The sequence below is a fragment of the Pan paniscus genome, chromosome 2 (assembly GCF_029289425.2).
Source record: "Pan paniscus chromosome 2, NHGRI_mPanPan1-v2.0_pri, whole genome shotgun sequence".
Taxonomy (NCBI): Eukaryota; Metazoa; Chordata; class Mammalia; order Primates; family Hominidae; genus Pan; species Pan paniscus.
In genome coordinates, this window is record NC_085926.1 from 183,825,226 (window position 1) to 183,851,382 (window position 26,157).

A 26,157-nucleotide genomic window follows, 5' to 3' on the forward strand; every position below is an offset into this window, starting at 1 on the left:
CTTCCAGCATTGTCTTATTTCAACCCAGCCACTACTCTGCTGCCAGAAGATCTCATAATATTGCTGTGGCTGTTGGGATAAGCCAAGCTCCTCACCATGCCTAGCATGCCCTTTGTGTTCTGGGCCTTTGCTCTCCTTCCGTCTTATTTCCTGCTGCTCACGTAGCATTGCTGCAGCCATCATGACCCTGTGGGATCATTGCCCTGCCTTTGGGCTTGGCTGTGTGAAGTTTTTCCTGCCTGCGATGGTTTCTCTCCCTACACGCCCTGAATAAATGACTCATGTTGGGTCTTCAGGCCAACTGCAGCATTATCTCCTCTGAGAAAACCTTCCCTAATTCTGGGTTTTGTGCTTCTCCTCCATGACTTAGGTCCCTTGAGTTTCCTTTGCCATTGCCCTGTACTACAGTTTTATTTATTTATGAGCTTAGCCCCCTTACAAGAGCCACATCACCAGGACATCTAGTTCAATGCCTTGTATACCAAAGGCACTCAATACATATTTGCTGAACAAATAAATATGTGAGTGAATCAGTCTTCATTTAGAAAATTGCAGTGTCAGGCCAGGTGCAGTGGTTCATGCCTGTAATCCCAGCACTTTGGGAGGCCGAGGTGGGTGGATCACCTGAGGTTGGGAGTTCGAGACCAGCCTGAACAACATGGCGAAACCCCACTTCTACTAAAAATACAAAATTAGCTGGGTGTGATAGTGCATGCCTGTAATCCCAGCTACTTGGGAGGCTGAGGCAGGAGAATTGCTTGAACCCGGGAGGCAGAGGTTGCGGTGAGCTGAGATTGCGCCACTGCACTCCAGTTTGGGCAACAAGAGTGAAACTCCATTAAAAAGAAAGAAAGAAAGAAGGAAAGAAAACAGCAGTGTTGGCTGAGTGCAGTGGCTCATGCCTGTAATCCCAGCATTTTGGGAGGCCAAAGTGGGCGGACCACCTGAGGTCAGGAGTTCGAGACCAGCCTGGCCAACATGGTGAAATCCCCTCGTCTCTACTAAAAATACAAAAAAAAAAAAAAAAAAAAATTAGCCAGGCATAGTGGCACATGCCTGTAATCCCAGCTACTTGGAAGGCTGAGGCAGGAGAATCCTTTGAACCCAGGGGGTGGAGATTGCAGTGAGCTGTGACTGTGACATTGCACTCAAGCCTGGGCAACAAGAACAAAACTCCATCTCAAAAAAAAAAAAAAAAAAAAAAGAAGAAGAAGAAAAGAAAAGAAAAAGAAAAAAAGAAAATTGAAAATTGCAGTGTCACAGTGAGTAAGCGGACTAGTGGTAACAGGAACAAGGAGGGGCACAATAAAAGGCGTGGTAATTGGAATGGGTTTATAATTCTCACCAGAGAAGAAACACAGCATTTCGGCTGGTGTCGCTGCTCCAGGGAAAGTTCTGCTACTCCACTGACTCTCTCTTTTCCTGATAACATGGCCAGTAAGAAAGTAATTACAGTGTTTGGAGCAACAGGTAAAAAGTCTTTAATTTTTAGGGCATGCTGACTTTGCTCACTCTCCTGTCTTCCTGTTTGTAACTTCAGAGCCTGCAAGTGTGGGCTGAACAAAGAGCTCTTTGGAAGAAATTTTTTAAAGTATCCTATTGCTTTAGTTCTTGATGTGGTAAAGGGGTGGCATGATTTGATTTGTAACTTGATCTCAGCAGGACAAGGACACTGACGTAATCTCCCTTTCCCAGTCATGGGGCTAACTGGTTGGTATAAGTCTCATTTCAACATAAGCTATACTCTGAAGTCTTCTCTCCACTCACTTCCTAATAAGCAAAAGGTACAAGTGTGAGGGGCCTGGGGGTTTGTAGTGAATATCCAATGCCTGACCAATCTTCCAGGGAGTCTGCAAGGATGGAGTGTGTGGGAAGTTTGCATTCCTGGCTCCCTTACCGTTTGTTCCTCAACTGTCAGAGCCATCTTTGCACAATATAAATCAAATCAGGTTTTTTTCCTTCAATCTATTCTCATTTCAGCCTCCCAAGGATCCATTTGAAACTGTCAGATCATGTCAGGCCTCTGCTCAAAACCCTCTAAAAGATCCCAGCCCCATGGCACTCCCAGTAAAGTGCAAAGTCCTGCTAATGCCCTGCAACAGGGCCTTGGAAATGTCGTGTCAGAACTCTCTTCCTGCCACCCTCCTCTCACTCCGCTTCATTACCCTGGCTTTCTTGCTGTTCCTCCAAAACAATCCCACAAATACAAAGGCTCTGGCCTTTGTATTGGCTGCTTCTTCAACCTAGAATGATCTCCCTCTGTTACTGATATAGTTTGGCTGTGTCCCCACTCAAATCTCATCTTGAATTGTAGTTCCCACAATCCCCACATGTCATACGAGTGACCAGGTGGAGATAAATGAATGCTGGGGGTGGTTCCCCCAGCCTGTTCTCATGATAGTGAAAAGGGAGAGTTCCCTGGTCCTGGTCCCCCACCACAGGGTGTGCCACAGGGGTGTGGCTCTCTGTTCTGCCACTGCAAGCTCAAACTCTTTAAGAGAGGGGGAGCATGCATACGGGTAGGTGCAGGAACTGAGGCAAGTGCTTTTGGGCTCCGGCCCTATGGCAGCATCTAGGGGTGGGTGTCTGTAACTTTCAAAGCCCAAGTGTGCATGTGTTACAGTGCACTCTTTTAGCCTTGCCATCCACAGATGGCTTAAGGGTTAACCAGCTCAGTGAACCCTCTGCCTTTTTGCAAAAGGAGGGGGCTAGTGTGACAACTTTCTGTATCCCAAGCCCTCATCCAGCATCCCAGAAGAATCAGGTCACACATGGACTTGAAGGATGAATGCAGGGGTTTTATTGAGTGGTGGAAGTGGCTCTCAGTGGGATGGATGGGGAGCTAGACAGGGGATGGAGTAGAAATATGATCTTGCCCTGGAGTTTGGCTGTCCAGTGGCTGATTCTCCGAACATCCTCAGCCAAACTCCTCCTGACGTTCCTTCTCTTCTCTCCTCTGCTGCACCATTCTGCCATCTGTTTGTCTCCTTGTCTCCTAGTCTGCTTCTGGAGCCTGGGGTTTGGGGCTTATATGGGTACAGGATAGGGGTGGTGGCAGGCCAGAAGGCAACTTTTGGGGTGCAAAAACAGGAATGCCTATTATTTAGGGCAGCAGGTATCCAGGCTTAAGGGTGGGGCCTTTGCCAGGAACCACCCTCTTCTACCCAGTATTTCCCTGTCTCCTGTTCGTATCAATAGTGAGTTCGTTCACATGAGATCTGGTGGTTTTACAAGCGGCTTCCCCTTCACTGGGCACTCATTTTCTCTGCTGCCACCCTGTGAAGTGGTGTCTCCCGCCATGATTGTAAGTTTCCTGAGACCTCCCTAGCCATGTGAAACTGTGAGTCAATTAAACCTCTTTTCTTTATAAATTACCCAGTGTTGGGTATTTCTTCACAGCAGTGTGAGAAAGGACTAACACAGTTACCCACTGCTTTCCCCCTCATGCCATTCAGGTCTCTGCTTAGATGTTACCTTTTCCATGGGGACTTTCCAGACCTGTATATTTGAAATTGCAACTCTGCTTCCACCCTGCCCATGTCTGGCTCCCTTCCTTACTTCAATTCTTCTATTTCTGCCAGTCTTTCCACACTAGAATATAAGCTCTATGAGAACAGCAATTTGTCTGGAGGAAGTCAAGGGCTAAAGCAGGAAGCAGAGTGAAATAAATTCTCAAAAATCAACAGTCAAGTATGATATTAAAAGGAGAAGAAGAGGCAATGGAGTAGGGGATGACTCTACTAAACGTTAGGGTGATGGTAAAGATGTTGGCTTTTCCTGAAAGAGAAAAGTGATCGAAGGGTTTGGTTTTTTCAGTGTGTTTGTGTTTAGCTACAGGGTCTCACTGTGTTGCCTGGGCTGGAGGGTAGTGACTCTCCATCCCAGGAGCCATCATAGTACACAGCCTCAAACTCCTGGGCTCAAGTGATCTTCCCGCCTCAGCCTCCCAAGTAGCTGGGACTGCAGGATTGCAACAGCGTACCAGACACTGAAGGATTTTGAGCAGAGGAATGACATGACTTTGGTGTTAAAAGGATCATTTTAGCTTATGCTTTGTGAAGGGACTATAGGGGATAAGGGCTGAAGCAGGGAGACCTGTTAGGGGGCGGATGTCATAAAATAGGCGAGATGATAGTAGCTTAGACCAGGGTGGTAGCAATGAGATTGCGGAGAGTGGTCAGATTCTGCAGAGGTTTTAAAAGTAGAGTTGGCAGGATTTGTTGGTGGACCAGATATCAGGGGTAAGAGGGGAAGAGTTGAAAATGACTCTGAAGTTTTATGGCTTGAGTAACTGGAAGAATAAAGTTGAGATTCACTGAAATATGGGAGACAGTGGGGAGGAGGAGGTCAGGAACTCCTTAAACTTGAATTGGTCTCATTAAACTTGAATTGCCAACTAGGCATCCAGAGACTGGGTAGGCAGTTGGATAAGATTTTTGGGAGTGGCCAGTCACTCTATTAATTCTGTCTTCTAAATCTCTCTCAGATTTTTTCCATTCTCCCTCTTAGAAGCTTTTTCCACACTCCATTTGCCTTCTCTCCATGTTCTACCTTTAAACAGAACCATCTTTCAAATCTGATTAATTTTTCAAACCTTGTAGACAGCTAATACCACCTTGTATCACATTCCCATTCTCCTTCATTACTGCCCAAGATGTAAGCCCCTCTGGTTATTAGTCTCAACCCTATATTTCGCCACGCATCCTTTCCTTGACCCCACATCTCAGACTCACTTGCCTACAAAACCTTCTCACGGTACCCTTCTTTTCCAACATCAACATCTTGCTAAATGCCCCCTCAACCTCTTTGAATAAATGGTCACACTTGACTTTTCTCTCTCAATCTTCCCTGTTCATCATCACCACATCCAGTTAATCACCAAAATCCTGTTGATATCATCTTGTCAAGGAAAACTGTGAAGGCCGGGCGCAGTGGCTCACGCCTGTAATCCCAGCACTTTGGGAGGCCAAGGCGGGCGGATCATGAGGTCAGGAGATCGAGACCACGGTGAAACCCGGTCTCTACTAAAAATACAAAAAAAAAAAAATTAGCCGGGCGTAGCGGCTGGCGCCTGTAGTGCCAGCTACTTGGGAGGCTGAGGCAGGAGAATGGCGTGAACCCGGGAGGTGGAGCTTGCAGTGAGCCGAGATCGCGCCACTGTACTCCAGCCTGGGTGACAGAGCGAGACTCCGTCTCAAAAAAAAAAAAAAAAAAAAAAGGAAAACTGTGAAAGACTTTGAAATGGGAAAAAAAGGTTGCTGGGTGTCCTTGCCCAGGGCACCGTTCTCACTTTTGTGAGCCTTTCCTTGTTTTTAAGATATCTATAACTCTATAAGTTGTAGCAAATAGATAATAACGCAACCGATTCTTGTCCATAGAAATGCAAATGAAGGCCGGGTGTGGTGGCTCATGCCTGTAATCCCAGCACTTTGGGAGGCCGAGGTGGGCTGATCATGAGGTCAGGAGTTTGAGACCAGCCTGACCAATATGGTAAAACCCCGTCTCTACTGAAAATACAAAAACTAGCCAGTCATGGTGGTGGGCACCTGTAGTCCCAGTTACTCAGGAGGCTGAGGCAGGAGAATCACTTGAACCCAGGAGGCGGCAGTTGCAGTGAGCTGAGATCACGCCACTGCACTCTAGTCTGGGCAACAGAGCAAGACTCTGTCTCAAAAAAAAAAAAAAAAAAAGAAATACAAATGAATTGTGTCTGGTGGACCACAATTGATTATCGCCTGGTGGATATTGACTGGTTTTGTCCCTAATTGTACATTCATTTTAGCATTTTGGCATTCTTGATTGCCTACATATATGTGTGTTCTTTGAATTTTTCTTATAACATTGTACTGGTTCCCTCATTAATTAATGAGTTAAATAAAATTTTGACACATTCATTTTATGTGTGTACAAATTATCATTTTACTCTTTAAAAATGTATCCTTTAATATTCTGAGTATCTCTTAAATTTGCATTATTCCCTTCACCTGAATAACCCCTTCTAGCACAGGTCATTATCAACCTTTACCTAGATTATTTTAAAGTCCACTAATTTTACCCTTGTCTGTGGTCTCTCTATCCTATTCCACACTCTCCATTAACCAGAGCACTTTCCCAGCATGTAAGTCTGAACATACTGCTCAATTTCATAAAATCTCCTGCTCCCAGAACAAAGTGCAGCCCTCTAGGCCTATTTTGCTTCTCCAGCCTCATGTGTGACATTGACCTGCAGTTCTCAGTCAGATTCATTTCAGTTCTCTGAATTCACTCCCTTCTCTGTCACCTCTAGAATAAAGCACTTGCAATTGCTTTGCATGCAACACACTCCACATGCCTCTCTTCTCCCAATTCTTGCCTGTTCTTTAGGGCTCATCTCTGTTACCACTTCCTTCAGGAAGCCTCTCTCTAGTCTGGGTTAGATGCTCCACTTATGTCCTCCTGTGTGCCCTCAGCCCTTTACCTCCTCCCCTAATAGCACATATCACACTGTATTATAATTGCTTTTTAATGATCTCCTCTGCTAGTCTTTAAGCTCTGTGCCGGCAGGTGCCATGTTCAGGTTTGAATCCTGAAATCCTTACTTAAGCAGCTGTATAATCTGGGGTAAATCCTTGAACTCATTAGGCCATAATCCAATATATAATGTCTTTCATAAATTTTATCTTATATCCAACTTGTTCAAACCTGCTATTGTTTACCACTACATCCCCAGGGCATAGCACGGCATGTAAAAGTCATTCAAAAACATGGTCCCAGGACAATAACAGAAACTTCCCTATAAAAATCCTTTTCAAGGACCATGACCCACCCTACCTACTCCAGCACCCCCCAACCCCCTGCAAAAAGCACGAATTATACTCAAATAGAAAGTACTTCAATTTGTTTAGATTTTTATTTTATAAAGTCAGAGTAAAATATTCAACCCACCTGCTTTTTAATTGTGAATGGTTCCATATAATGGCCATCCTAGGAGGGATGAAAAAGGGTTTTGTTTTACTTTCTCTAATTTATAAAGAAAAAAAGGTTTATTTGATTAATGATTCTCGTGGCTGGGAAGTTCAAGATTGTGCATCTGCATCTGATGAGGGCCTCAGGCTGCTTCCACTCATGGTGGAAGGTAAAGGGGAGCTGGCATGTGCAGAGATCACATGGAGAGAGAGGAAGCAAGAGGGAGGGTGGAGGTGCCAGGCTCATTTTAACAACCAGCTCTCACAGGAACTAATAGATGAGAACTCACCTCTGAGGGAGGGCATTAATCTATTCATGAGGGATCTGCTCCCATGACCCAAACACCTCCAATTAGGCTTTAATATTGGGAATCACATTTCAGCATGAGGTTTGGAGGGGACAAATATCCACACCAGCAGCCAGTGTTCTGCAATTTCACAGTGATGCGCATAAAGTGGGAGTTCATTTATCATTGTATGGGGCACTCAGTGACCTCTCAATCTGGAAGCTCAGTTAATATCCTTGGACTCCAAGAAATTACTATTTTCTTAGATAATTTCAATACCTCCATCTATTTCTCATTCTATAATTCCCCTGGCTTGATCTTCTAACTATTTTTCTCTCTCTTATTTTACTTGCTTTTTTTTTCCCCTTCTAATTCTGGGAGAGTTCTCCAACTTTTTCTACTGACATTTTATTTCTGCTATAATAAATTTTTGAGAGCAGCTGCTTATCTTTTGAATGCTTGCTCTCTTTCTCCTGTCTTTTCTTCTCCTCTTTTTGGGCTGATATAGTGTTTGGAATGCAAAACCTTTTCTAATCTCAGAGGATATTAATTTGGAGTCTTACTCTGTCACCCAGGCTGGAGCGCAGTGGCGAGATCTTGGCTCACTGCAACCTCTGCTTCCTGGGTTCAAATGCTTCTCCTGCCTCAGCCTCCCAAGTAGCTGGGATTATAGGCACCTGCCACCACACCTGGCTAATTTTTGTATTTTTAGTCGAGAAGGGGTTTTACCATGTTGGTAAGACTGATCTTGAACTCTGACCTCAAGTGATCTGCCCGCCTCCACCTCCCAAAGTGCTGGGATTACAGGATTGAGCCACCGTGCCTGGCCCTAGAGGATATTAATTCTTTTTAATTTTTTTCTTCAGTTCTCTGGACTGTTTCTGTTTCCATCAGTTTGTTTATTTTGGTTTTGCCTTTCATGTTGGAGGCTTACCTCAAACATCTGGTGAACTTTAGCTGTGTGTTCATATTTACTAGTAGACAATTTACTATGAAACTCTGTGTGCAAAGACAGAGCTCACTGAATAACCCCTGACCTTCCTATAGGGTTATCAGTGGTGTATTAGCTGGAGTCCCACAAGAAACAGGTGCCACACTCCTTCAGAGAAGCTGAGAAAAATTTAATAACGGTGGACAAGGAAGAGACCAATAAGGAACAAGTAAGCAACAAGAGGAAGGAGAAGAGGGCAAGAGAGATGACCAGAGCTTGGGGACAGTAGCGATGTTAAGGGGGTCATCTCTCTTGCCCTTGGGTCTCTGGCTGATGTCTCTCATTGCCCAGAACCAACCTGAGGGCACGAGAGCCCATTGATGGAATCCATAAGTATCAGCTGTTGAGTGCACTAAGTAGAGAAGAGAAAGTGAATATGGAGCTGGAAGCACAAAAAAGTATCCAGGACAGGTATCCAGCCAATTTGACGGAGCAACACAAATGTTAGCAACCCAGCATAGCACCTGGCCTATATCACAGGATATTCCATAAATATTTGCAGGGTGAATACATTAGGCCAGTAATGATCATATCGTAATTGGCCTTGAATGTGGTAAAAAATTTTTACAATTTTTTTTTTTTTGCCGGGCGCGGTGGCTCACGCCTATAATCCCAGCACTCTGGGAGGCCGAGGCGGGTGGATCCTGAGATCAGGAGATCGAGACCATCCTGGCTAACACGGTGAAGCCCCGTCTCTACTAAAAATACAAAAAATTAGCCGGGCATGGTGGCGGGCGCCTGTAGTCCTAGCTACTCAGGAGGCTGAGGCAGGAGAATGGTGTAACTCGGGAGGTGGAGCTTGCAGTGAGCCGAGATCGCGCCACTGCACTCCAGCCTGGGCGACAGAGCGAGACTCCGTCTCAAAAAAAAAACAAAAAACTTTTTACAAGTTTTTAAATTTCTAAAAAAATATAGACAAGGGCCAGGTGCAGTGGCTCATGCCTGTAATCCCAGCACTTTGGGATGCCGAGGCAGGTGGATCACTTGAGGTCAGGAGTTCGAGACCAGCCTGACCAACATGGCGAAACTCTGTATCTACTAAAAATACAAAATCAGCTGGGTGCATGCCTGTAATCCCAGCTACTCACAGACTGAGGTGGAGAATTGCTTGAACCCAGGAGGCAGAGGTTGTAGTGAGCTGAGGTTGCACCATTGCACTCCAGCCTAGGCCGCAAGAGCAAAACTCCATCTCAAACACACATACACACACACACACACACACACACACACATATAAATATATAAAAATAAATATAAATATGTATGTATATATGTACATAGAGAGACAGAGAGCGCAGGAACCTCTTTTGAAGAATTGTCTTAATAACCCCAATATAAGATCTATAACCAGGTAAAAGAAGAATAATCGCCCTTATGGAATCTGGAGAACCTGTGGGCATCCCTCATTTTGACACCCTGCTCACTTGCCCTTCTTGTTGCCTCGAGCCTCTCCCACTCTTCTCTTCCCATGTCCTCTGCAAAAATGCCTCTGAAGAGACCACAAAGAACTTAGTTTGAAAGCCATGGGGATATGTGAAGGGCCATGTAGCACCCCCTGCAGTAGGTACTGCAGCAGCTCTACTCTGAATTATGAGATTTCTGACCTTCTTTCAGTGAACATTCTTCCTGATCCTTCCTGTGTTTCTTCTTCTCTTGACCCTGCAGGAGCTCAAGGTGGCTCTGTGGCCAGGGCAATTTTGGAGAGCAAAAAATTTGCAGTGAGAGCAGTGACCAGGGATGTGACTCGACCAAATGCCCTGGAGCTCCAGCGCCTTGGAGCCGAGGTGGTCAAAGGTGACTTGAATGATAAAGCATTGGTGGACAGTGCCTTAAAAGGTGTCTATGGGGCCTTCTTGGTGACCAACTTCTGGGACCCTCTCAACCAAGATAAGGAAGTGTGTCAGGTAGAAACCAAATTGTTTCTTTTTTCCTCTTGAGCCCTTTCCTCTTACCCTCCCTAGCAGCTTCTTTCCTTCCTATAAGGGGACAGGCCTTCAGTCTGGGCAAATGTATATCTTACATCCCTTTTGGCATTTATAAAAAATATGTACTTTAAGTACTTGTTAAAGGTATCTTTGTGAAATTAATGTTATGTAGCATCTGTCTAGGTCTCGAGACCTTGAGTATTCACAGTGAGCGTTTAATGAAGCTAGTCATTGGAGTCTCCACTTCTCACCATTTGTTTGTACATGGCATGGGGGGGTGGTGGCAAGGGTACCCCCAAATTTGAGGCTAGTTTGAGAGTGAAATGGAGAGAATAAAGATGTAATTTACACTTCATTTATACTTCAGATAGGTAATTTGGGGATGGGTACATAGAAAAAGAAATAAAAGAGCAAATAAACCCACAATGAATTAAATTCAGGGAAAATGAAAGTTTGTAGAAAAAGTAAATGTAGGCTGGGTGCAGTGGGTCATGCCTGTAATCCCAGCACTTTTGGAGGCCGAGGCAGGTGGATCACCTGAGGTCGGGAGTTCGAGACCAGCCTGACCAACATGGTGAAACCCTGGCTCTACTAAAAATACAAAATTGGCTGGGTGTGGTGGTACATGTCTGTAATCCCAGCTACTTGGGAGGCTGAGGCAGGAGAATCGGTTGAACCTGGGAGGTGGAGGTTGCAGTGAGCCACGATCGTACCATTGCACTGCAGCCTGGGCAACAAGAGTGAAACTCCATCTCAAAAAAATAAAATAAAATAAAAAAGAAAAAGAAAAAGTAAATGTAACCATTGAATATCACATGACTCAGCTTCAGCTGTGTGTAAGCACTGAATATTGATCTAGCCAAAAACAATGATTGGGAGAATGAAACAAGGGAATTGTGTATATGTGTGGTGGTGGTGGTGGTGGACAACGTGAGTGAGTAAGAGAGGAGAGAGAGCGAGTGAGTGAGAGACAATCATTAAATCCTCATCTTTCATAGTAGGAATTTAGTAGATGATATTTCAAATTGAAAAAATCAAGAATTAGTGGTATAAACGTTTACAAAAATAAACAGCTAAATGAAATTAAAGTGTTACTTCTGGAGAACAGTAATCAGCATGGGGCACAGGGAACTTATTTTATTTTATTTGTTTTCTTTTATGTTTTAGAGACAGGGTCTCACTGTGTTGCCCATGCTGGTCCTGATCCCCTAGGCTCAAGTAATCCTCCCACCTCAGCCTTTTGGGAATCTCTTTTTCTTTTTTTGAGACGGAGTCTCGCTCTGTCGCCCAGGCTGGAGTGCAGTGGCGCAATCTCCGCTCGCTGCAAGCTCCGCCTCCTGGGTTCACGCCATTCTCCTGCCTCAGCCTCTGGAGTAGCTGGGACTACAGGCGCCCGCCACCACGCCCGGAGAAATTTTTGTATTTTTAGTGGAGACGGGGTTTCACTGTGTTAGCCAGGATGGTCTCCATCTCCTGACCTCGTGATCCGCCCGCCTCGGCCTCCCGAAGTGCTGGGATTACAGGCGTGAGCCACCGCGCCCGGCCGGGAATTTCTTTTTCATTATAAGATCCATTCCCTCCCAACCCATGACAGTACTATTTGAAAATTTAAACTATGTATATGTATACATTTGAGAAAAAATGAAGATTAGATTTAAAAAAATATAATGGATGGTATTAGCCACTTGAAGAAATGGCACAATTCAAAAAATCGAGAGCAGGATCAAACTGTTCCAGGAATGTCTCTTGAATTAATTATACCATTCACAGCCTCTGTTTTAGTGATAAACTCTGGAAGGGCTTATTTTAGGAGACTTGAATTCTACTTCTGATATTTACTTACTAGGAAATGTAGGGATACAAGTCACCTCTCTGCTTCACTTCCTGCCTCTGCTAACCCAGGTTAATTATGTCTTCTCTGCTTGCCGCATGAGGTTTTTAAAGGAAAAGTAAGAAGGTAACAGCAAAAAGAAAGGAAAAAAGAAGAGAGAGATGAAAGTGCTTTGGAAAATTTGGATCTAAAAACACACAAAAAAGAGAATATATATACCTGTGTGTTTGTGTGTGTGCGTATATATGCCTCCATTATGCCCTCAATATCCAAATGGTGTGTAGATATATTCCATTACTAGACACAATTATAGAAAATAAATAAATGCGATTGCAGTTGATCACAAAGACACTGAGAGCCCAGAGAAAAGGCCATCTCTTCCTGGTCAGTTCCCACCAGGTTGCTTCTTGGCTTCAAACAGGTACCTGGGGTTCCTTTCTCCTCTGCCACCTCTCTAATTTCTTATTCTACTACTCCCCCACCTCCGGTGTTCTGCTGACAGCCCCTTTGGGAGCAGGCTGAGGAGTTGGGGGTTTTGGAGTGGAGCCTCTGCTCACCAATGCTGCTGTGGTGGCCTCTCATAAGGTAAATTGAATATATTTTGAGGCTGGTAGAGCTTCCTCTCCATAGGGATGAGGGTAATAAGAAAAGGAGAGAGTGGGCCCGGCGCCGTGGCTCAAGCCTGTAATCCCAACAATTTTGGAGTCCGAAGTAGGCAGATGACTTGAGATCAGGAGTTTCAGAACAGCCTGGCCGTATGGTGAAACCCCATCTCTACTAAAAAATACAAAAAACTAGCTGGGCGTGGTGGTGCGCACTTGTAACCCCGGCTACTCGGGAGGCTGAGCCAGGAGAATCACTTGAATCTGGGAGGCGGAAGCTGCAGTGAGCGGAAATCACCAGACTCTGTCTAAAAAAAAAAAAAGCAGTGGGGAGAGGGGGTAGAGGGGAGGTGGGGAGATGGAAGAGATCCTGCTGTTAACATCTGTCCAAATGCAAATACAAATACAGCGGCCTATATGAGGATTTACTTTTGATCCTCAGGGGAAGCTGGTAGCAGACTCCGCCAAGCACCTGGGTCTGAAGCACGTGGTGTACAGCGGCCTGGAGAACGTCAAGCGACTGACGGATGGCAAGCTGGAGGTGCCGCACTTTGACAGCAAGGGCGAGGTGGAGGAGTACTTCTGGTCCATTGGCGTCCCCATGACCAGTGTCCGCGTGGCGGCCTACTTTGAAAACTTTCTCGCGGCGTGGCGGCCCGTGAAAGCCTCTGATGGAGATTACTACACCTTGGGTAAAACGAAGTGAAAACTCACTAGGCACCTGGTTGCCCTCCTCTCCACTCACCTGCCTCCCTCTCTCCCTTCTTGCCCCTCTGCAGTGGACACCTGTCATCTGAGTGCCTTCTATGTGTTTAGCCCTATGTGAAGTGCTGAGAGGGATGCCAAATTGTCCTCGGCTTCTCTAGGGCACTACACTAAGTTGCTCTTCCAGGACAGAGAACTAGATCTGGGATCAGAAGCACAAAGGGTTACATTTCCAATCTTAACATACTGACCCTCCTTAATGTAAGTACTGGAGTTAGCTATGTGACCTCCAGCCTCAGTTTCCTCAGGTTATTTTTATTTTATTTTTTGAGATGGAGTCTTGCTCTGTCGCCCAGGCTGTAGCGCAGCAGCGTAATCTTGGCCCACTGCAACCTCCACAGCCTGGGTTCAAGCGATTCTTGTGCCTCACCCTCCCGCGTGGCTGGGATTACACGCACCCGCCACCACGCCCGGCTAATTTTTGCATTTTTAAATAGATACGGGGTTTCACCATGTTGGCCAGGCTAGTCTCAAACTCCTGAACTCAAGGGATCCAGCCAACTAAACCTCCCAAAATGCTGGGATTACAGGTGTGAGCCACCACGCCTGGCAGATTCAAGGTTTAACGGGAAAATTGGACAAGATGACTTTTTTTTTTTTTTTTGAGTCTGAGTCTCTGTTGCCCAGGCTGGAATGCAGTGGGTCTTTTGCCCATACTGGGTTTCATTGCTCACTGTGCAGCCTCGAACTTTTGGGCTCAAGCATCCTCCTACCTCAGCCTCTTGAGTAGCTAGGACTATAGGTGTATACCATCACATCTGGCCAATTATTATTTTATTTTATTTTTGAAGAAATGGGGTCTCTCTTTGTTGCCCAGGCTGGTCTTGAACTCCTGGGCTCAAGTGATCCTCCCACCTCTGCCTCCCAAAGTGCTGTGATTACAGGTGTGAGCCATCATGCCCAGCCTCAGGATGACTTCTAAGACCCTTCTAGCTCATCCATCTGAACTTCCGTGGCAACAATGGAGGAAAAGTGTTCTTCTGATCTGGGTCCCATGGTCAGAATTAGAGCTGAGAGGGACCGTGTCCTGCCTGGGAGACAGGTTCCCAGGCCCTACCTGCAGAGAGTCCAATTCCGGGTTGAGTCCAGGTCTGGGTTGAGGCCTAGTTTTAACAAGGACTCCCGGTAATTCCAACGCTGCTGGTCCACTAGCCGGCATTCCCCTTCCCTTTGGGGACACTTTCTGTGGCCATGGTCAGAGTTGGCCTTTGTGCAGTGGGGGGAATGTGAGAATACCAATGACAATTCAGGCTTTCTTCCTAGATTCAGAATTAACACTCACCAGAAGCTGGGAGGGGTGGCCTATGGTCCCAGCTACTCAGGAGGCTTAGGTGACAGGATTGTTTGAAATAGAATGAGGGAGGGGAGGGTAGTAGGAGGTGAGGTCAGAACTAACAGAGGGTCTGGTTGTGTAAGCTTTGTAAACAACCGGCTTTTCCTCTGAGGGACACAGAGAACTATCAGAAGGTTCTGAGCAGACAGGGCCGGGTGCAATGGCTCATGCTTGTAATCCCAGCACTTTGGGAGGCCGTGGCAGGCGGATCTCTTGAGGCCAGGAGTTTGAGACCGGCCTGGCCAAGATGATGAAACCCCGTCTCTACTAAAAGTACAAAAATTAGCTGGGCGTGGTGGTGGGTGCCTGTAATCCCAGCTGCTCGGGAGGCTGAGGCAGGAGAATTGCTTGAACCCAGGAGGCGGAGGTTGCAGTGAGCTGAGATCACGCCACAGCACACTCTAGCCTGGGTGACAAAGCAAGACTCCGTCTCAAAAAAAAATTTTTTTTTTGTATTTTTAGTAGAGACGGGGTTTCACCGTGTTAGCCAGGATGGTCTCAATCGCCTGATCTCATGATCCGCCTGCCTCAGCCTCCCAAAGTGCTGGAATTACAGGCGTGAGCCACCGTGCCTCCGCTGCTATAGCATTTCTGACGGGCTGCCTGGCCAACGTGGTGAAACACTGTCTCTACTAAAAATACAAAAATCAGCCTAGTGTGGTAGTGGGTGCCTGTAATTCCAGCACTTTAGGAGGCCAAGGCAGGCAGATCACGAGGTCAGGAGATTGAGACCATCTTGGCTAACACGGTGAATCCCCGTCTCTACTAAAAATACAAAAAATTAGCTGGGCATGGTGGCGGGCGCCTGTAGTCCCAGCTACTCGGGGGGCTGAGGCAGGAGAATGGTGTGAACCTAGGAGGCGGAGTTTGCAGTGAGCAGAAATGGCACCACTGCACTCCAGCCTGGGTGAAAGTGCAAGATTCCATCTGAAAAAAAAAAAAAAAAAAAGGGCAAGAGTGGAAACAAGGAGACAAATTTTGCAATAACTCAAGTCACAGATGATGGTGGCTTGGACCAGGGTGGTAGCACTGAAGATGATGAGAAGTGGCCAGATTTTGTACATATCATGCATATGATTTCCAAAAACAAAAGAAAAGGATATGGGATGTGAGAGAAGTGTCAAGGCTTACTGCAAGATTTGTGACCTGAGAAATCAGAATGATAGGGTTGCCATTAGCTGAGGTGGGAGGCTGTAGGGAAGCAGGTTGGGGGGTGTAGGAGTTCAGTTTGGGGCCTGTTGAGTTTAAGATGTCTGTTGAACAGTCAGGTAAGGATTTGAGTACGTAGTGGGACACATGAGTCTGGAATTCAGCAGAAGTTTTGGCTGGAGATACATTTAATCATACTTTACATAGAGTAGATATTTAGTAAATGGTTGCTCTTTTAAATCAATATCCAGGCACTGTAGTATTCTCTCTCTCTTTTTTTTTTTTTGAGATGAAGTCTTGTTCTGTTACCCAGGCTGGAGTGCAGTGGCACCATCTCGGCTCACTGCAACCTCTGCCTTCTGGGTTCAAGTGATTCTCCTGCGTCAGCCTCCGGAGTAGCTGGGATTACAGGCACGTACCATCACATCTGGCTAATTTTTGTATTTTTAGTAGAGACAGAGTTTCACCATGTTGGCCAGGCTGGTCTCGAACTCCTGATCTCAGGTGATCCACCTGCCTCGGCCTCCCAAAGTGTTGGGATTACAGGCGTGAGCCACCGTGCTCAACCTGTAATTTCTCAAACAAAACCTTGTAACTGTGTATAGATTGTGGTCACTGGGTTTTACATTGCCTTCCCACACCTTTTCTTTAAATGATTGATTAGTTTGGGTTGGTGGGACCTACCAAGGATGTGATATAATTAACTATTTATCTTTTTCTATTTTTTTTTAAACTAGCTGTACCGATGGGAGATGTACCAATGGATGGTATCTCTGTTGCTGATATTGGAGCAGCCGTCTCTAGCATTTTTAATTCTCCAGAGGAATTTTTAGGCAAGGCCGTGGGGCTCAGTGCAGAAGCACTAACAATACAGCAATATGCTGATGTTTTGTCCAAGGTTTTGGGGAAAGAAGTCCGAGATACAAAGGTGAGTTCTTAGGGGACATCCATGTGATCACAAGAGGCCACCTTGGTTAACATTCCACTGACTTACAAATTTTGGTAGACTCTCTGTGGATTTAGGCAGGATTGAACTTAAACTTTCAGAAGAAATTGAGAAGGACTGTGGTTCCATAAATCTATCTTCATCGATTGGTGCAGTGGAATCTCTCCCATATGGCTTTATTTCTTTGGCTTAGGGTTAATTGACTTGTAAAAGTAAAATTACTTTTGAGTGGAAAGAACGTAGAATGTGAAGATTGAGATACAGCCTTTTCACACACATGATCCCAACTCCTCTCATAAGCCCTTGCTGCTGACCACTTCGGTCGTCCAGAGCTAGCTGATGTGGAAAAAGACACTTAGCTTCATTGAGCCTCAGCTTCCTCAGTTGCAAAGTGGGGAATGATAGTATCTACTTTGGGTGTTCTTGTGAAAGTTACAGAGAATATATTTAAAGGGCTTATCATAGTGTTTGGCACATGGCAGAGATGTATTGAGTCTTTATTATGAACCCAGTGCTACTTTAAGGAATTTGCAGCAAGGTTGGAGTAAAAATATTGATGCCCATCAAGTCGCCATGATCATTATAAGACATAACTCTATAGGTGCTTAATTGTGTTGTTCAGACTATCTGTGCTATAGATGGCCAGAAAACAGTGGAAGAAGATTTCATGGAAGACGTGGGCTTGAGTTGGTCCTTGAGGGAACATGACCGTGTATAGACAGAGGAGGCATCAAGAAGGCTGGCCTGGCTAATTCTGGAATAAACATGACAAACCAGAGGCAGTACGGGAAGGAGGCAAGTTCTGGCTCTGCCTCTATCCTTGGTAATTTACTTAACCCCTCTCCATCTCAGTGTCTTCATATGTTCCAAAAAAAGTTGTTATACCTCCTTCATGGGATCATTGTGAGGATGAAATGAGATCTGTACAGCAGGTGCTTGGCACTGGGTCTGGCACTTAGTAAGCCCTCAGCAACTAATCATGCTATAAATCATGCAGGAATGGCCTCCTTGTGTGCGTGGCTGCCTTCTTGGGCTTGGGGGTAAGTTATTTTCTCCAAGAAATTGTGCCTGGCCAGGACAGACTTTTTACAGAAGAGAGAGAATTGGTGATATTGAGCATCACCAGCCATTTCCCCAAGCAGGTATTGACAAGAGGAAGGGAAAAGAAAACAGGCTGTTTTCAGGGTACAATGATAGAGTTGAGTAGTTCCAACAGAGACCTTATGGCCCACAAAGCCTACAATATTTATATCTCGGCCTTTAAAAAAAAGTTTGTTTCCCAGCACTTTGGGAGGCCAAGGAGGGTGGATCACGAGGTCAGGAGTTTGAGACCAGCCTGGCCAACATGGTGAAACCCCGTCTCTACTAAAAATACAAAAATTAGCTGGGCATGGTGGTGGGCACCTGTAATCCCAGCTACTGGGGAGGCTGAGGCAGGAAAATCATTTGAACCCAGGAGGTGGAGGTTGTAGTGAGCCAAGATCGCGCCATTGCACTCCAGCCTGGGCGAGAGGGCAAGACTCCGTCTCAAAAAAAAAAAAAAAAAAAAAAAGTTTGTTGACATATGTTCTAGAATATTTCCTAGAATTAGGGATAGAAAGTTGGTTCTTGTTTGGATCAACAGCTCTTGGTCCAGTGATTCTAGAGGGGATATCTAGATTCCCAATTCAGCCTCGGGTACTGAAGTTGTGAGGAGGCAAAGAGATATATTTTTTTTTTCTGGAAAACCAGTGTGGGAGTCAATCCAGCCACAAAACCACATCTGGTTATCTCATTGAAGCCACACACACATTTCTCGGAGAGATTGTTACTCCTGAACCCAAGAAGGCAGCCACCCACTCAAAGATGGGCTCACAAGAAGATCTGCAAGTTTCCTTGCACCTGGGTACACATTTACTTCTCAGGGACCCTTCTCCCAGGCCATTTGCATTTGGGTCATATATTCATTTTGTCTTGTGGGTTTGAACTCTGTAAGGAAGGAGAGAAAGAGAGAGCGTGAGTGTAGGGGATGAGTGTGTGCATTGATTCTCAGAGGATGCAGTAGACATTGTTCTGAATTGCTCAGAACCTTCCAAGCATCTATTAGTCATATACTTGGTCCCTGACACTTCTTGGTATACAAATTGTTTTATAATGCAGCTGAAGCTCCTCTAGCACCACAGACTGTAGGGCATCAGAGGCTGGAACTTCTGTAGAATGGTCTGACAATTCCGGGGAAGGGTGCATCTGGCCACAAGGTGGCGCTCCAGCCCTCACGGTCTGACTTCCTCCTACCTCCTCAAGTGGGTGTGAAATGTCTGGTTGAAACTGTCTAACCCCCAAAGGAAGATGGTTTTCTCAGAAAGTGAGACACAACAGAACAGACCTCTTTCCTTCAAAAATCTGCAGTAAAAGAATCCCTTATTTTACTGAAGTACATTTGGTATCAAAGTTATGGATGAAAGAGTGACTCAAGGAGACAGACATGAAAGAATCTTCCATGCTTCTCACATAGACTTCTATTTCCAAACTCACTTCAAATTTTCAACGTTTTTCTGATTTCAAAAATAGCAACTGCTTATTGAAGAAAACTCGGAAAATTATGAAAAAGAAAATACAAATCACACGTAGTTCAATCTCTCAGAGATAGCTACTGTTAAGATTTGACAGATTGTCTTGTCTTTTTCCAGTATATATAAGTATCTATATATGTATATACTGTATATACTTATATATATTTATTGTATTAAATATATACATATGTATATGTATATATAAGTATGTGTATATATATATTTAATACAATTATTAAATTGTATTATTGTATTAAATATATACATATATACACACATATATATACATATGTATATATTTAACACAGTTAAAATAACACTAAATGTACCATTTTGTTTCTGGCCTTTTCAGTTAATGTTATGAGAATTTTTCTATTTTGTTAAACTTCTCCAAAAACATTAAACTGCATTATATTCTGAGAGTAGATGTGCCAGAATTAATTCTACCATTTCTGTATTGTTGGCCATGTAGGTTGTTCTTAATTTTCTCATTATTATGAATGCATGTGACAATCATTGTTTTGCCTAAGTTGTTTGTGTCTGTCACGTTTTTTAAAGGCCAAGTAAAATTGCAAAGTCAGAGTTTATCTCTGAGGGCTAAAGACAGATTATACTGGATCCAACAGAAATGATTTTAGCTAATTCAGTAGGGGGAATTATGGATCTAGTTAGTGTTAGAAAGGATTCAAGGAGTGGATTTTATGGAAGGTGACAGAAGGCAGCTCAGTTGGCGTGGGATGGGCTCCATTTCTGCTTGGGCCTGGCCTTGGCAAAGGCTGGGGCAATTGGAGGTAAAATACAGACCTCTAACCAAGAAAGGGAGCGAGGATGGATGGGCCATCAGCCAGGTGAGAAGGAGAGCCTGGTGCCAGAGAGGGGGGATCTTGATGCCGCATGGAGGCCCAGATGGGTGGACGGTTTCAGAGGGCTGGTGGGGGAATACGAAGACGAAGTATAGGCAAGAGCACTGTGAGGTGCTATTCACATGAAGGCTGGTACAGATCTACAGTACCTTACCCAAAAGGCTTGGGGCCAGAAACAATTCAGCTTTAGGAATCTTTCGGCTTTTAGATAGGTTATTGTCTACATATATAACATCACCAGCACGGGCTGGAGCAGGAACCTGTAATCAAACACATCTGTATCTCTGCAGGCAAATATTTGAATGTTTCCACTAAATGGTATAATTAAAGACCATAAATAGCTTCACATAGTTAGATCAGGTTTGCCACTAATTTAGTTCAAAAAGGTCAGTTTGCTGCCAAATGGCTTATGGGGGAAAAAAAACTTTAGAGTCTCTTGGATTTTAGAGTTAGGCTAAAGAATTGTGGACCTGGCTGGGTGCGGTGGCTCACACCTGTAACCCCAGCACTTTGGGAGGCAGAGGCGGGCAGATCACCTGAGGTCAGGAGTTTGAGACCAGGCTGGCCAACATGGCGAAACCCCATCTCTACCAAAAATACACAAAATTAGTCGGGCGCGGTGGCGGGTGCCTGTAATCCCAGCTACTCAGGAGGCTGAGGCAGGAGAATTACTTGAACTCGGAGGGCAGAGGTTGCAGTGAGCCGAGATCGCACCACTGCACTCCAGTCTGAGTGACAGAGTGAGACACCGTCTTAAAAAAAAAAAAAAAGAATTATGGACCTGTGTCATCATTAAGGTGAGTAATGTCATTTCAAACTATTTTAAGTATGGGCTATAACATTTTCTGTCTTCTTATTTGTTCCTAAAAGATTACCCCGGAAGCTTTCGAGAAGCTGGGATTCCCTGCAGCGAAGGAAATAGCCAATATGTGTCGTTTCTATGAAATGAAGCCAGACCGAGATGTCAAGCTCACCCACCAACTAAATCCCAAAGTCAAAAGCTTCAGCCAATTTATCTCAGAGAACCAGGGAGCCTTCAAGGGCATGTAGAAAATCAGCTGTTCAGATAGGCCTCTGCACCACACAGCCTCTTTCCTCTCTGATCCTTTTCCTCTTTACGGCACAACATTCATGTTGACAGAACATGCTGGAATGCAATTGTTTGCAACACCGAAGGATTTCCTGCGGTCGCCTCTTCAGTTGGAAGCACTGCATTGGTGATAGGACACGGTAATTTGATTCACATTTAACTTGCTAGTTAGTGATAAGGGTGGTACACCTGTTTGGTAAAATGAGAAGCCTCGGAACTTGGAGCTTCTCTCCTAACACTAATGGGAAGGGCAGATTATACTGGGATTTCTCCTGGGTGAGTAATTTCAAGCCCTAATGCTGAAATTCCCCTAGGCAGCTCCAGTTTTCTCAACTGCATTGCAAAATTCCCAGTGAACTTTTAAGTAATTTTGACTTAAAAAAATGAACATCTTTGTAGAGAATTTTCTGGGGAACATGGTGTTCAATGAACAAGCACAAGCATTGGAAATGCTAAAATTCAGTTTTGCCTCAAGATTGGAAGTTTATTTTCTGACTCATTCATGAAGTCATCTATTGAGCTACCATTCAATTATTCATCTATTAATTCCTTGATCCTTCATTTATCCATTCTGCAAACTTTTCTTGAGCACCAGCACGGGTGGCCATTTGTGGACTTCTCTTCATTCCTATGTGTTTTCTTATCAAAGGGATCCACTCTCGAAAGGCTCCTTTCCAGTTTGTGGTTGGGTTCAAGTCATGCCAGGGCCAGGGGGCCCATCTCCTCGTTTAGCTCTAGGCAAAATCCAGGGGATCTGCAGTGGGGAGAGGGGGCAGGAAGCTGGAGGGAAGGCCTGTGAAGGGTAGGGATGTGGAAAGACAAGGTGACAGAAAGACCCCATAGGACTTTTCTATATCTCTGGCTTAGCATTTTCTACATCATATTGTAATCGTCTTATTTGCTAGTTTTCTTCCTTACTGTGAGTGACTTACAGTCATCTTTATCCCAGTGTCTGGTACATAATAAGTGATCAATAAATGTTGATTGACTAAATGAGTAAATAGTTAATTCTATCATTACAAGAAAAGAGTGGCCAGGCACAGTGGCTCATACCTGTCCTCCCAGGACTTTGGGGGAGGCTGAGGTGGGTGGATCGCCTGAGCCCAGGAGTTTAAGACTAGCCTAGGCAACATGGTGAGACCCTCTCTCTGGAAAAAAAAAATTAGTCAGGCCATGGTGTTGTGCTCCTTTGGTCCCAGCTACTTGGAGGCTGAGGTTGCAGGATCACCTGAGCCTGGAGGTTGAGGCTGCAGTGAGCCGTGATCATGCCACTGCACTCCAGCCTGGGTGACAGAGTAAGAACCTGTCTCTAAATAAGTAAATAAATAAACAGGTGCATTGGTTGTGTGAATTGGGGGGTGTGGTTTTTATCCCCCCAAAAGAACTAGCAACTGATACTTTTTAAGGGCGAGCGATTGTCCACTTCCGGGAAGGGAGCTTCCCCCACTATCCAACATGTGATGATAGAAGTCCCTGAGCAAGGACAGAGATGGTGGTGCCTGTGTGAGAGCCCTTGGCCTGGAATCTCACTCAGGAGAGAGAGACTTGGTGGTGGCAAAAGCCAGCCTTTTTTCTTTTAGAGCTCCCAGGGATAAGTGTTGAATAAATGATGTTGAAGTTGTTGCAAGCAAATTTTTATCTCGGGGGGAAATCACAATTGAAGTGCATTTGAGGACCACTCTCCTTTTCAAAGTACCAAGTCCCCAGCAATAAATTCAGTGCAACTTAAGTGCTCAGCCCTGGGAAATGGGCCTGGATAAATTTCTAAAAAGGGAAAAGAAAAAGAAAAACAAAACCCTAAACTAAAAATAGATGACTTATTACTTATCTGGGTGGGCCAGACAGGAAGAACGACTGCTGTTCCCTAAATAACCTCAGGGTCCCCCATGTGGAGAGTGACTATAGGCCCAAGGGTCCCTGGACTTTTTGTGTGTTTGCTGGGATGGCAGGTTGGTTCTTTAAGACCGGGATGGCTCGGCATGGTGACTCACACCTGCAATCCCACCGCTTTGGGAGGCCAAGGTGGGAGGATTGCTTGAGGCCAGGAATTTGAGACCAGACTGGGCAACATAGCAAGACCCAGTTTCTAAAAAAAATAACAAAACTTAGCCAGGCATAGTAGTGTGTGCCTGTAGTCCCAGCTACTTGGGAAGTTGAGGCAGGAGGATCTCTTGAGCCCAGAAATTTGAGGCTTCAGTGACCTGTGATCATGCCACTGCATTCTAGACAGAGTGAGACCTTCCTTGTCGCTCTCTCTTTTTTTTTTTTTTTTTTGAGACAGGGTCTCACACTGTCACCCAGGCTGGAGTGCAGTAGTGCAATCATGGCTCACTGCAGCCTAAAACTTCTGAGCTCAAGCGATCCTCCTGCCTCCACCTCCTGAGTAGCTGGGACTACAGGCACGTAGTACCATGCCCGGCTAATTCTTTTTGTATTTTTGTAGAGACAGGGCTTAGCTGTCTGGTCTCAAACTTCTGGCCTCAAGTGATGTTCTCAAACTTCTGGCCTCAAGCTATCTGCCTGCCTCAGCCTCCCAAAGTGTTGGGATTACAGGCATGAGCCACGATGCCCGGACTTCCTCATCTCTTAAAAAAAAAAAAGGAAGAAAGAAAAGAAAAAAAAGAAGACTGAGACAGGCCAGGGCTGTCATGGATCAGTTCCAACAATTGTTCCTGGAAAGCATGAGAAGTCCTTCCAGGATTTAGAACCAAACTTTGCAGTGGCTGATCTGAAATGAGACTGTGCACTTTAGGGACCTCAATCTCACATAACAAAGAAGGGAAAATAACTTCCAACTAGTCTGAGACATTTTAATATTTGTTGACAGTGGACAAAAGATTCCACCCACTATCCTCTCCCACTCCTGCCCAACAGTCTCCAGGCCAAAGGAGGGAAAGGATTCCCTTTGCAGTTGTTCAGGTAGAGACTTGGGGACCCAAGAGAGGCACAGAAGGTGGAAATAGGGCCGTGCATCTCAGTGAACAAGAGCACCCTTTGTTGTCCAGGAGTAGATTAGGGTTGGGGGTGTGGGCGATGGAATAGAAAGGATGCAGAAGATCTCTCTCCGTGATTCCAGAAATGACCCTAGAAATGCAAGCTACAAAGTCAGATAATCCTGGATTTGATTGCCTCTGCCACTGACAAGTTGTGTAAACTTGGTCAAGTTACTTGATTTCTAGGCTTGGTCTCCCCATCCTCACTGGGGACTGCTGGGGGGACTGAAAGATTGAAAGCATGAGAGGCATTTTGTATAGTCTTTGCCAGGTAGTAAGTGCTCAAGAAACAGCTGTAATTATTCTCTCTTCTCTCTCTCTCTTTTTTTTTTTTTTTTGAGACAGAGGCTCTTGTTGTCCAGGCTGGAGTGCAATGGTGCAATCTTGGCTCACTGCAACCTCCGCCTCCCGGGTTCAAGCGATTCTCTCTTGTCTCAGCCTCCCGAATAGCTGGGATTGCAGGCGCGCGCTGCCACGCCCAGCTAATTTTGTATTTTTGGTGGAGACGGGGTTTCTCCATGTTGGTCAGGCTGGTCTCGAACTACCGACCTTAGGTGATCTGCCCGCCTCGGCCTCCCAAAGTGTTGGAATTACAGGCATGAGCCACGGCGCCCGGCAAAGAAACAGCTATAATTATTGTTGAGCATAATTCCTCCCCTTGCCTCCTTCATATGCCTCCCAAAATTCTGAAGTGCCCCCTGGGCGGTTCCCAGTGTCGCCTGACCTTGGCCTCCTGGACTGCAGGTTCATCTTGCTCTAACCGCCCGCTGCCCGGTGCCCCGTCCCTTCCCCGCTCCCTTCTCCCACCACTAGATGGCAGTATGAGTCCAGCATAAGAAAGGATCGCTCCAGCCTCATCCCAGGTGATTTTTCCCCTGGCTTTTTTGGGGAATAAAGCCAAAGGAGATAAGATACGGCGCATCTTAAAGCCTTGTCGGTTACCCTCCGTGGCCATTTCGACAGACATGCGCTGGTCACCTTCTCTGGGGTGAAGTGCTTTCTCCGTGCCGGATTTGAGATTAAGGGAAGGAAAGGGAGGACCAAGGGATTATCCAAAGGCTCCAGCACTGGCTCGCCCCATGCAGAGGAAGGCCCTCAGGCTAAGGGTGAGCCTTCTGCATAGAGGGGTCTCAGACCCTGCTCCAGGAGTGCAGAGCACAGGGCCTGCCCTTTCTCCGCCTGGCAGCCGGGGCCGAGCCTTGCTGGATGCTGATGCTCCTGCTGCTGGCTTCTCCGCTGGCCACACTGCTTGTCATCCTCTCCCCGACCCAAGGGACCTTTGCAACTCTGAAATCCCATCAAGACTACACAAGGGGCAGAGACAATTCACTAAAAGGAAACTGGGGCACTGTTAGGAAGTGCGTATTGAACGGCCCTCAGGCACTGTCCATTCTCCCAAGTAACAGAGCAGAACACTCTGGCAATGTAGTCCTGACTTGGACTCCTCATGGGAGTGAGCAGGAAGGCAATAACATGAATTTTAAACCATCTCGAGTAGAAGTTGCTATAGCATTTCTTTCTCCTTCCTTCCTTCCTTCCTTCCTTCCTTCCTTCCTTCCTTCCTTCCTTCCTTCCTCCCTCTCTCTCTCTTTCTTCTCTCTCTCTCTCTTTCTTCTCTTTCTCTCTCTCTTTCTTTTCTTTTTTTTTGAGATGGAGTCTTGCTCTGTCACCCAGGCTGGAGTGCAGTGGCGCGATCTCGGCTCACTGCAACCTCCGCCTCCCGGTTCAAGTGATTCTCCTGCCTCAGCTTCCTGAGTAGCTGGGATTACAGGCGCCCCGCCACCACGTCTGGCTAATTTTTGTATTTTTAGTAGAGACGGGATTTCACCATGGTGGCCAGGCTGGTCTTGAACTCCTGACTTCATGATCCGCCTGCCTCGTCCTCCC

The 26,157-nt window shown here is 45.6% G+C and overlaps 1 protein-coding gene across 1 annotated transcript; it reads left to right on the forward strand.

Moving 5' to 3' along the window:
- Positions 1–563: 563 nt before the first annotated feature.
- LOC100989510 (nmrA-like family domain-containing protein 1) lies at positions 564–22,270 on the forward strand. The gene is made up of 5 exons (XM_003806616.5): positions 564–1,470; positions 9,887–10,125; positions 13,022–13,271; positions 16,564–16,754; positions 21,058–22,270. Exons 1-5 carry the CDS (start codon positions 1,431–1,433, stop codon positions 21,235–21,237), a joined length of 900 nt encoding a protein of 299 aa, XP_003806664.4. The 5' UTR covers positions 564–1,430; the 3' UTR covers positions 21,238–22,270.
- The last annotated feature ends 3,887 nt before the right edge of the window (positions 22,271–26,157 follow it).